Source organism: Microplitis demolitor, chromosome 4 (genome assembly GCF_026212275.2).
Source record: "Microplitis demolitor isolate Queensland-Clemson2020A chromosome 4, iyMicDemo2.1a, whole genome shotgun sequence".
Taxonomy (NCBI): Eukaryota; Metazoa; Arthropoda; class Insecta; order Hymenoptera; family Braconidae; genus Microplitis; species Microplitis demolitor.
The window spans coordinates 21,238,231-21,249,788 of NC_068548.1; the positions used below are offsets into that span (position 1 = coordinate 21,238,231).

The following is an 11,558-nucleotide window of genomic DNA, read 5'->3' on the forward strand; positions in this document are numbered from 1 at the left end:
GCCGGCGCACGACTGTAGATATTTTGCAGCAACAACCGGCCTAGATATATACAAGTTATTTTTAGCTTTGTCGTCATCTTAAAGTCAAATGATTGGTCCGCGGTGACGTGACGACCCTCTGCCATTGGTCAATTTATAATTCAACTACACAGTTGTTTAATTTTAAATGTGTGCTTGTACACATATGTCTGTCTCTTAACGTGTCTGCTGCACACTTCTCTTTCTTCTTTTTCATTTCTTCTGATCTACTCTACTCTACACAACATGTATGTAAAATATAATAATAATACACACATTTATACTTACATATATATGCACACATATGTAATAACATCAGTCAGTACTGGGTGCGACTAACGGGTGCGACATTTGTTGACATTAAATTTAAAAATGCACAATTTTTTAATTTTTTATTTCCCTCCTTTCATCTCAGTTTCAAAAATCACTTTCTTTTCCTGAAAAAAAAAACAAAAAAACAAAAAGTACATAAATAAATAAATACTTATTATTCAACTGATAAAGTAAAACCGTTACTTGTTAAGAATGCAGTTGAGATCGATTTCGTAATAATTTATGTCAGAAGATGCGCTGCATCTTAATGTAAGATATGATAGTTTTTTTAAAAATAAAATACAAATATGAGATTATGATTGATGATTGTTTTATATTTTTTGACAGTAATTACATTGTGTTTATTATTATTATTATTATTATTTTTGTCCTTCGATGTTTACAATAGCAATGAGCATGAAATCCAGGGTTGACTCCCGCGCGAACGTGGGCGTCACCTATGAAGTAACACCAGCAATGACATCTTGGGATGCTCTTGATTTCTCTCATTTCTACATACATACATATATAAAATAAATACACAAGTACACACACACATACATACATTAATATATTATATACATATATAATAATAATTCCAGGACAGTTATTGCAAAATAAAGATAAATATGAATTGCAAACACTAAACATTTTAAAGTTTAACTACCACTTGCATGAGCTAGATTAGAAATATAATTTTATACCAGCGGCCTCATTACATTCCTGGTTTATTCCCTAAGAACCCATCAGGTGAAAACAATAATATATGTTTTAATTGATTTGTACTCGAGTGTTTTTAATGGGTTGCGTTAATGACTTTTTATTACTGCCAGGTTTTAATAGTCTTTGGATGTAAAACATGGGTTTTTATTTTATTATGGAGATTTAGTACGAGAAGTAAAGAAATAGTAATAACTGGTAGTAATAGACCAACTATTATATTAACGCCATGTCGATTTACAACGGCTATTAATTTGCGTGTGTGAGCTTTCAAAAATCCTTGACAGAGGTACACTAGACTTTATTGTTAAATATGTGTATTGATGTATATACGCATTACAACATAAATTACTTTACTTTACTTAATTATTAAATACATCTTAGAGCGAGATGTTTATACATGTATGTTACATATTCATATATATGTGCATATTAGTTTCGTTGAGGTACAACGCGGATCTGGTATGAAATCATTGTTTCCCGGCGGCAATTCCATAATTATTCCCGAGTATATATATATATATATAATGGGTTATGTATAATGTAATAGAGAAAAGTTTAGTCATTTAATTTTCTACATATATATAAATATGTATATTTGATTCATTAGCAATTATATATACGGGATGGGCATATGAGTAATAAAAGTAAGAAAAAAAAAATGATTTTTTTTTTTTTTTTTATATAAATTTATGCAGGAAAATTATTTGCGTTTTTTGTTATTTAGAAAATATCTTTGAGCGGTTGCAAATGATTATTATCGATCAGATATGCTAAACAATGTAGATAATAATATAAATATTCCATGGGTTACGTGTTTTGCAGTAATAGTATGTCGAGGATCAACGACTAACGTTTCTTTTGATTGCTCATGCGGGTGAGGTTTTTACTATGAAAATTATATTTATTATTAATATATATATTTATTTATTTTATACGGAGAAATTATTCTTGTTTGAATGCTATGGTCTCTTAAAGCCGGACCATGTTGACCACTTTACTGAAATAAACACATGTGAAAATTACTATGACCATAGAAAACTTTACAATGGTTACAGTAATTTGTGATGAAATTGACGTCAATTTTACTATGGACAGTAATTTTTGCATGTGTTTATTTCCATTTTCATCACGTGGTCAAGATGGTCCGGCTTCACTTCATAGCATTTCAAACAAGAATAATTTATCTGTGTACTAGACATTTAGTTTATCTACAACTTATTATATCAAGTGAAATTTTGTATTTATGACACTTAATTTTTTTATACTTACTGATAATTTTAAAAATAAGTTACAGATAATTTTAATACGAGTGTGAATGTAGCAGACATCAGACAAATTTTAAATTATAAATAAATAGAGTAAATAATTTTAAAAATAATATTTATAAAAAATGCACTTATTAATTTTGAATTTTTTTAAATGCCCATTTTTTTTAAATTTCATTTTATTAATTATTTACTCCATTAATTTATAATTTAAAATTTGTTTGATGTCTGCTGCATTCACACTCATAATTTTGATTTATCGAATAATTAAAAAATTATACCACTACAGTAATGATTAATTTTTTTTGTAAAATTAAAAAATAATTTTAAAATTTTCACCGATAATTAATAACAATTAATAATTAACTTCTTTTTATTAAAAAAGAAACTGATAATTCAAAATTTAAATTTAAATAAAATAACTTCCCGCGCATTTCAAATTATTTGTCGGTAGCTTATTAACTGTTGATAATACTTAGTAATAAAATGAAGTAATCGATTGTCTTTGTATCGATATCTCGAAAAAAATTGTGAATGAATTCGATAGTATGTATAAATATATATAAATTGATACACATGTAGTAGTAAAAGACTAATTAGGAAATAGTGTGTGGTAGTACTTGAGAGTACTCAAAAGTAGCTTCAAGATCCCGGCAACTGATTCATTTTCATTTGACAAGTGATTACAATAATAGAATAACATTGCAGCTTTGTCAACGCTAAGTATATAGATATATAATTTAAAAAATGCCGAAATTTCATAAAGTTGAGATTAATAAAACAGAATGGGAGGTTCCTGAACGTTATCAAATGTTAACACCAGTTGGTTCAGGTGCTTATGGCCAAGTGTGGTAAGAAAACAATATTATTTATTATCATTAATTATTAATCAATAATAAATCATTAAATAATTAATTTTTAAGTCACTAATCATGTCCGTCTTTTCCTCAATTATTTAAAATATACAAGCGCGGCCTTGAAATAACTTAACAACTTGTAACAACAAATTTATTGTTTTATTCTTGTAATTCCCCGTTAATAAAAACCAATAAGTAGCGCAATTGATGGAGTTTATCAAAAGAGTGTGCTCTATTGAGTTATCTTGTTTATCAGAAACTAAAAAAATACGACAATACAATGGCTTAATTATTTATCACACGCTGATAATAATCAACTATTTTATTTCTTAATCTTGATAAAATATATTGTTTGTCGACAATTAGTCAAGGTCGGATTTTCATTCTGTAATTTTCAAGTGAATGTCGTTGACGTCTTAAACCTTGACACTTATTCAAATATACATATATTCCTTCACCTTTCCCTTTTATTAAACTAAACTATTAATACTATTGTATTGTATTGTATTGTATGTTTATTTAGATTATCAATCATCAATAATTATATTTATTTGTTTTATTTTATTTATAGTTCAGCTGTTGATACAGTGTCTAATCAAAAGGTAGCTATTAAAAAATTGGCCAGGCCCTTTCAATCTGCAGTACACGCCAAGAGAACTTACAGAGAACTACGGATGCTCAAACATATGAATCATGAGAATGTAAATATTTTTTTTTTTTTTTTTTTTTTTTCATACACAATATTATTTTATAACACATTTATTTTCTTTTAAACTGATAAGAAATATCAATATTTATTGATGATTTTTTTCCTACAGGTAATTGGACTTTTGGATGTTTTTCATCCATCAACTTCTTTAGAAGACTTTCAACAACTGTTAGTTAATTTTAAATATTTATATATGATATAAATTACATAATATATCGTCACTAATTCCAAAAGAACATGTGCCTTTATGGCTTTAGGAAATTCTAAAGCCAAAAGGGCGTGTAATTTTTTTTCATTGCCAATCGTGCAGATTTATTTTTTAGCTACGAATTGAGAAATGAAATCTTGAAAACTATAAATTCAAATTTCAAATTTTTTTTCAAAATTTTCAGTTTTAGAATAAACCTACAATATGATTAAACATTTAAAAAAAAATTTGTACGCCTTTTTGGTTGGATACTTAGTGACTAAAACTGAAAGAGCGTAAAAAAAAAAAAATAAGTTATTTTGGAATTAGTGGCGCGATATTATTATTATATTTATTATGACGGTTCTATGATTTATCAGGTACCTGGTAACCCATTTAATGGGCGCTGATCTCAATAATATTGTAAGGACTCAAAAACTATCGGATGACCATGTACAATTTCTTGTTTATCAAATATTAAGAGGATTAAAGTATATTCACTCGGCGGGAATTATTCACAGAGTATGTTTACATTATTTATTATGATATTGAATTAACTTGACGTTTAATAATTTTTGAATTTTTTCAAAACAATAAATTATAAAAAACAAAATATTTTAAAAAAATGCACCTATAGTTTTTCTAATTTTCTATATGTGCATATTTTTAGTTTTTTTTTTTTTTTTTTGTAATTAATTAGTTAAAAAAAATCCACAAATTGTTAATTATCTGTTAACTTCAAGATCATTATTTATTTTAGAATAATCCATAAAAACATTTATAATTATCGATTATTATTATTATAGGATTTGAAACCTTCAAATATTGCAGTTAATGAAGATTGTGAATTAAAAATTCTTGATTTCGGTCTAGCACGACCTACGGAGAATGAAATGACTGGTTACGTAGCAACGAGATGGTATCGTGCGCCTGAAATAATGCTCAATTGGATGCACTACAATCAAACAGGTTTGTTTCAATAATAATAATACAAATAAATCTAATCAATTGTTAATTTATCCGTTTGTATAAAATTAACATATTTATCACTTCCCTAGTTGACATTTGGTCTGTCGGTTGCATCATGGCCGAGTTGCTCACCGGAAGAACATTATTCCCTGGCACAGATCGTATCCTTTTTTGTTTTATTTTATCAACTTATTTATTTATTTAGTTTTATAAATAATAACTTTGCTTAATCTTAAGTGTCTCTGCACTGTTTCTTGTCTTGACAATCTTAAATAACAAAATCACATTGTCAATCAGTCATTTCATTATAATCATCGCCATTTTTCATTAACAAATGTTTGTACTAACTTGGCAGTTGCTTTTTGCTAAGGGTCTACGCTGCTTACTAAATTTTCTACGTGCTCTATAAATTAAATTTACAAAAGCATTATTTATTTCGCGATTTTAATTTTAAATGCTTTCTCTAGTTTTAAAAAACGAGCTTTGCACAACCCAGGTAGCACAGAGACAATTTTAAGATGTCTTTTAAAAAAACAAGACTTTGTTTTTATATCATTAAGACATACAGATGTTGGTCTTGAAGTCATAGAAAATTTGTCTTCTTTTTTCCGTCCTAAGAAATTTTTTAGTTGACTTATTTATTATTTAATTTTTGTTGTCACTGGTATCAAATTTTTTATGCAGATATTTTTTCGGTGTCAAATTTCTAATCGTTTTGTCAAAATTTTTGTCTATAAGATGTCAATTTAGGCTGTTTTGTGATACATCAATAAGACACCAAAATGGTGACAAAACGATCAGAAATTTGTCATCAAAAAATTATCTGCTTAAGACTTGATACAAGTGACGGTAAAAATTAAGTTACAAATAAGCCATCTTAACGATTTATTAATCGAAATTTTTTTTTTTTTTGATAAGAAAAATAATACAAACTTTCTATGGTTCCTAGAACAAACATCTATACGTCTTATTTACATGAAAAAACTTGATTTCGGGACAAAAAAAAATTTGTCTTTATGGCATCTTGAAGTTGTCTCTGTGATACTTGGGAAATAGTTAAGCTTTTTAAATAAAATAAACAATAAAATGATGAGGGACAATAGAAATTTATCAAGAATTTTGTAGTGGAGCCTTAGCAACAGCAGATATTCATCAATTAAATCTAATAATGGAAGTCCTGGGTACTCCACGAGATGAGTTTATGCTGAAAATATCATCTGAGTCGGTAAGTTCTGCTAACTTAATCACATCATCATATTAACGCTAAAAACACGCATGTGTCATATGTCCACACTCATTAATTAATAATAATAGAATTAATTATTATAAGTTTGTTAATAAAAGTATAAATAAAACGCTTTGTTAGAAATGCATGGGCTGAAAGAATTTTGAGCATGGGCTGGCTTAGGATTTAATAAAATTATTATTATTTTATTTTATTATTGCTGGAGAAGGTAGAGGGTTTATTTTATTAGTAAATTAATTAATAAAAATAAAAAAAAATAAAACTGCAATTAAAAATAAATAAAAACGCATTTGTAATGGAATGAGTGAAGCCTTAACCGTGTGCAGACGTTGATCATCTAACGCGAGTACTTGTACTTTGTGGCACTCCCTCAGAAGAAACTATAAGCAAAATAACAAGCCAAGAGGTAATTTATGTAGAATCGTCAAAATTTATTTATTACTTCCATACATTTTTAAACATTTCAAAATTATTAAATTTTTTTGTCACAATACTACGTACTCACTAATCATTTTGCTCTGTTATTAACAAGTACATTTTTTTTAACCAATACAGCTAATAAGTATTAATTAATCAATGAATTAATAAATTAAGTAATGTTGGGTGATTAATTAAAATTGATAAATTTTCAGGCAAAAAATTATATCCAGAGTTTACCGCCACTCAAGAAGAAAAATTTCAAAGAAGTATTTCGTGGTGCTAATCCATTAGGTAATTTAATAGCTTTAATTATTTTATTTAATTGATGAAGTAAAAAGAGTAAATTTTAATTATCAGTAATGAGATAATTAAGAGTAATTAAAAATAATTATTATTTAATTAAAGTCAAGCTCAATTATAAAATATTTTTTTTTTGTCTTTTAGCTATTAATTTACTTGAACTGATGTTGGAGTTGGATTCTGAAAAAAGAATTACTGCTGATCAAGCTTTGGCACATCCGTACCTAGCTCAGTATGCTGATCCAACAGATGAACCAGTATCTTTACCATACGACCAGAGTTTTGAAGACATGGATTTGCCAGTTGAAAAATGGAAGGAACTAATTTATCACGAAGTGATAAACTTTGTACCTCAACAATTGCCGTCCACTTCAGCAGCTGAACCGTCCGTTGAATAATTATCGGATTAATGATAAAATATATAAAAATTATAAACAAAGTGCTGTTTATAAAATAGTACTAACAGAAAACAAATTGAAAAATGTAAATAATATCGTAGGCAATGTCGAGCTTAATTTTTGTTTAATCGAAAATCTAGGATATATTTTTTATTATAATTATCAAATCAAATTGATATGTTAGATTGTACAAGGAGAAAAAAAAAGATTATTGTTAAACGAAAGTTTGTATAGAAATATATATTTTTACAGCGTAATATTTAACATTTTACATTAACAGTTCTAGTCAGAGGTAAGGCAAGGCCTTGTTCTGCAAAACCTATTATTAATTAATTAGTACACACCATAATTAAAATTTTGAAAACTACTGTGTAGTAAAAAAATAAACTCGCTACTAATTAATGGTATATTATTATTGTTTTATAGTCTCGTTGTATAATTATCTAATATAATTTTTTTTCCTCTATTTTTTCATAAAATAAGGCCTAACGTGATAATCTGTATTAATTTATAACCATTTATTCACCTACGATTATACTCAAATATTTTTTTGAAAATATATAATTACAATATTATTAAAAAAAAAAGTGTTTTTATTATAAAAAAAAAAAAAAAAAAATGCACAACAGAGCGTACATTGTTTTATTGCTTGTTGATGACGTCTTAGAAGGTCTAATTAGTGTTTTTTCAAATTTTTTGTTCAAAAAAAATTACATAAACTTCAAATAGGATTTGTCGAAGTTTTGCTTTCACAGTCAGGATGGCCGAGCGGTCTAAGGCGCCAGACTCAAGGTATTCAATCCTTCTCAGCTAAGCTGAGTCTGAGGCTTCTGGTCCTCTCTGAGGGCGTGGGTTCGAATCCCACTTCTGACAAATTTTTTTTCTCCATCCATCATAAAAAAAAAACTTTTTATTTACCAAGTCTGTATTTTTATTTATAATACTTCAAAATTATTATTTTTACTTCCATTGAAATTTTTTTATCAACACTTACATAACAGACAATTTTTTTTTCTCACTTGCGAATAATGTAATTGCATTTATTAAAATCATATCAATGTGTATATTTCATAATTGATTATAGCCTACAATTTATATGACTGAATGTATAAAAAAAAAAAAAATGGAAATTTATAAAATTTTTGAATAAATAATTAAAATGTAAATAAAATAAACATAAAAAATACATATTTTGAAATTAAATGATACATACGCGCATTTTTTTGAATTCCATTATTTTAATAAATTAATTTGTTCATTTAAAATGTATAAATTTTCATATATTTGTTACAGTCACACAATTTATTTATAAAAAAAAAATAATAAATTGTCTGACATCTGCGATTACAGTATCATACTTACTTATTATTGTGGTACTGATATACTCACGGTCAAGGTTATTTATCAATAAATACTTGATACCTTTGAAATATCCCAAGTACAGATTTTTTTAAAATATATATAAAATTTAAAAATGTCTTTTTTAAAAATTAATCAAGAAAACTTCTTTCAAGTAGACTTTGATAGGTATCGTCGGTATCAATACGCAATAACCTTACAGCAGATCTAACAGGCTGTAGAATATAAAAAAAATTCACTGGTAATGTTGTTTCTAATACACAAATTATTTAAATTGTATAATTTATGAGATGAATTTAATTTAAAAACGATAATAATATAAACTGTACTGCATTGGTCTAGTTTTTCTAATTTTTATCCACAAACTGCTGTGGTGACATGTATTTAATACCTAACTGCGTCACACAAAATAACCGCCAGATTTCAATTAAAACAGTTGAACAAAGAACAGCTGAGACAACAAAAATTTAAGACCACTGAAACGAGCGTCACAGATGAAGTGAACTGAATTGAGAAGTCCCAACTTAAAAAAATAAAAGTGATCTGGAATTTCAAAACGCCATTAGTGTTTTGAAATTAAATACCCTATAAAAATTATGGTTTTAAAACTAAAGATTTTTTTTTTTAAACTTTTTTTTGTGTTGGTATTGATATCGTATTTTAAAATACAAAAACTACTTTTTTGCTAATAAGTTCAAGAACTTGGAATTTAAAATTAAATTTTGCAAGTAATTGAAATAAAAATTTTCTATTGATAATAATTAACTTAAAATCCAATTAATAATTGTTTATAATTAAAATTTAATGTGCTGATAAATAGAAAGGAAATAACTTTTTTAAATTAAATAAAATTGTTTTATTTCAAAGTCGCCTTTACTGAATTATTGCCATATACAGATTATACATTTCTTACTGAGTTTAAAACAATGTCTTGTTTATGATGCTTGGTAGTTTATTATTTTTTTTCAATAATTTTGAGATTGTAAAAATCTATCTACAGCACAAAAACCTTTGGTCATATTGAAATTAGTCCAGCTGTAACAAAAAATAAAACTCACATTAGAACGAATGATTTTAAAAAATTTATCAATTTAAAATTAATAATTCAAATTTTTTAAACATCAGCGATAAACTGCTCGGTTCCCAGTTATCTATATAATTATTCAACTTAATTAAAAAGTCATGAAAACGTTTGAAAATTTTTTTAAATAGATTTTTGAAAAACTATCCATCACTTTGATATCATACATTGGAAGTGTGCTAGTGATGGCACAGCTGAACATTGATTGCTAAGGTATAGATGTCATAAATCGATAAAACAAATAAATGATCTCAGATTTTTAATGATTCTGAAGTTAAAAATTAAAAATTTTGATTTTTTATTCAACAAACCATTAAGAAAAAAAAAAAAAAAAAAAAAATTTAAGAAAAGCACTGGTAGAAAATAAAAAAAAATCATAGGTGCAATTTATTCAAATACATATATTTTTTTATAATTTATCGTTTTTAAAAAAACTAAAAAATTACCAGACGTCGGCTAACTTCAGTATCATGACTTTTAATTTAAATTAAATACAAAAGAAATTGATAATTGGTTACTGTACTCTACAGATGAATACAAGTGAGTTAATTACCTTTTTGAATCCAATATCGGCGGCATACTCTCTAAAACATTGTCGGCAAAGGTTTAAGCCGTACTTGCGGATGAGTCCGTGCTTATTGGCGCAGGCACGACTGAAACACAAAATAAGGTTAGAATTTTTAAAAAAACAATTTAATAATTTAAATCATGTATAGACACAAAATAAAATGGAGTTTAAGTCAGTAATGATTTATTTATACTATTAAAATTAATTTTTCAAATAATTTCCGAAGAAAATGATTTATGAAAAATAAAATGGTCGCGTGTTACACGTGGAGTTGGCGGCATGAAGTGAAATTAATTGTTTCAGTACAATTAGAGTAAATATATATGAAAAATTTTGTTTTAATAAAATAAAATAATAATATTATTTATAAATTTACCATGATCGTGAGCCTTGGCCATAATTACGTGGATGCGAATACCAAATATTTTGGAACCCCATGTTGCTTGTAACGTCAGTACTAGCAGAAAGAAATGGCGACTGATCAAGCCGAATGTTCTGGGGTCTGTTGACTACTCAGTATTGAAAATTTCTACTTTGTCGATTGCCAACTGATGCATCCTAGGAATTTAAATTTATAATGCCGGTGAAACTCGAATTTTTTTAAAAATACAAGTAATTAAATAAATTTTATGAATTTGAGTGTAGCAGACATAAGATAAATTAAAAATTTAAAATAACTAAATTAATTAATTAAAATAATTGAATTAAAAAAATGCACGCACTGACTTGTCAGTTATCTAAATACAAATTTTCAAATATTTATTACAGGCATATTTTATTAATTTATTAGGAAATTCAGAAATTGCTAATTTTAAGTTAAATTTAAACTTATAAAATTTAATATTAATTCATTTATTAATTATAATATAATTATTAACACAAATAAATTTTAATGAAATTATTTAATTTCTATTTTGAAATTTCGCGCCAAGATGGCGCTACTGCGTGTCGCTGTATGCAACGTTTGAATTTTTGCTAAAGTGGGGGGCGGTCGAATAATCGAAAATCGATTGCTTCGTATCAACTGACGGCTCGATAGCGTCAGTCAATATCATCGAGAACAGCAGTACCAGTCCAGATCTTTCTTTGTTCTTTACGTTTGAATTAAAACACAGTATTGCAGTTACTTAATGTAATTATCCATAA

At 26.6% G+C, this 11,558-nt stretch overlaps 2 protein-coding genes and 1 non-coding gene across 4 annotated transcripts; 2 read left to right on the top strand and 1 right to left on the bottom strand.

The window, feature by feature from the left end:
* The first annotated feature begins 2,896 nt into the window (after positions 1-2,896).
* Positions 2,897-7,811, top strand: LOC103578144 (mitogen-activated protein kinase p38b). Of its 2 annotated transcripts, none has more exons than XM_008559123.3 (9): positions 2,897-3,169; positions 3,747-3,876; positions 3,994-4,052; positions 4,452-4,593; positions 4,878-5,040; positions 5,130-5,201; positions 6,186-6,265; positions 6,919-6,997; positions 7,151-7,811. In XM_008559123.3, exons 1-9 carry the CDS (start codon positions 3,066-3,068, stop codon positions 7,402-7,404), a joined length of 1,083 nt encoding a protein of 360 aa, XP_008557345.1. In that variant the 5' UTR covers positions 2,897-3,065; the 3' UTR covers positions 7,405-7,811. The 2 variants fall into 2 exon arrangements, with proteins under 2 accessions (XP_008557345.1, XP_008557344.1); XM_008559122.3 differs by lacking the exon at positions 6,186-6,265 and adding an exon at positions 6,613-6,692.
* Positions 7,812-8,158: 347 nt separating this feature from the next.
* Trnal-caa (transfer RNA leucine (anticodon CAA)) lies at positions 8,159-8,277 on the top strand. The gene is made up of 2 exons: positions 8,159-8,196; positions 8,233-8,277. It is a non-coding gene; the product is annotated as a tRNA-Leu (tRNA).
* A 1,314-nt stretch (positions 8,278-9,591) lies between these two features.
* Positions 9,592-10,900, bottom strand: LOC103578143 (40S ribosomal protein S29). The gene is made up of 3 exons (XM_008559121.2): positions 10,789-10,900; positions 10,398-10,497; positions 9,592-9,798 (listed from the first exon to the last, which is right to left on the bottom strand). The coding sequence occupies exons 1-3, from the start codon at positions 10,848-10,850 to the stop codon at positions 9,790-9,792; spliced, it is 171 nt and encodes a 56-aa protein (XP_008557343.1). The 5' UTR covers positions 10,851-10,900; the 3' UTR covers positions 9,592-9,789.
* Between the last annotated feature and the right edge of the window lie 658 nt (positions 10,901-11,558).

Coding starts and splice junctions, on each gene's coding strand:
- LOC103578144 (XM_008559123.3), top strand. CDS start 3,066: ATGCCGAAATTTCATAAAGTTGAGATTAATAAAACAGAATGGGAGGTT. Junction 5,202..6,185: donor ATTATTCCCTGGCACAGATC/GTATCCTTTTTT, acceptor TAGCAACAGCAG/ATATTCATCAATTAAATCTA. Junction 6,266..6,918: donor TGAAAATATCATCTGAGTCG/GTAAGTTCTGCT, acceptor ATAAATTTTCAG/GCAAAAAATTATATCCAGAG.
- LOC103578143 (XM_008559121.2), bottom strand. CDS start 10,850: ATGGGGTTCCAAAATATTTGGTATTCGCATCCACGTAATTATGGCCAA. Junction 10,498..10,788: donor GGCCAAGGCTCACGATCATG/GTAAATTTATAA, acceptor TTTGTGTTTCAG/TCGTGCCTGCGCCAATAAGC.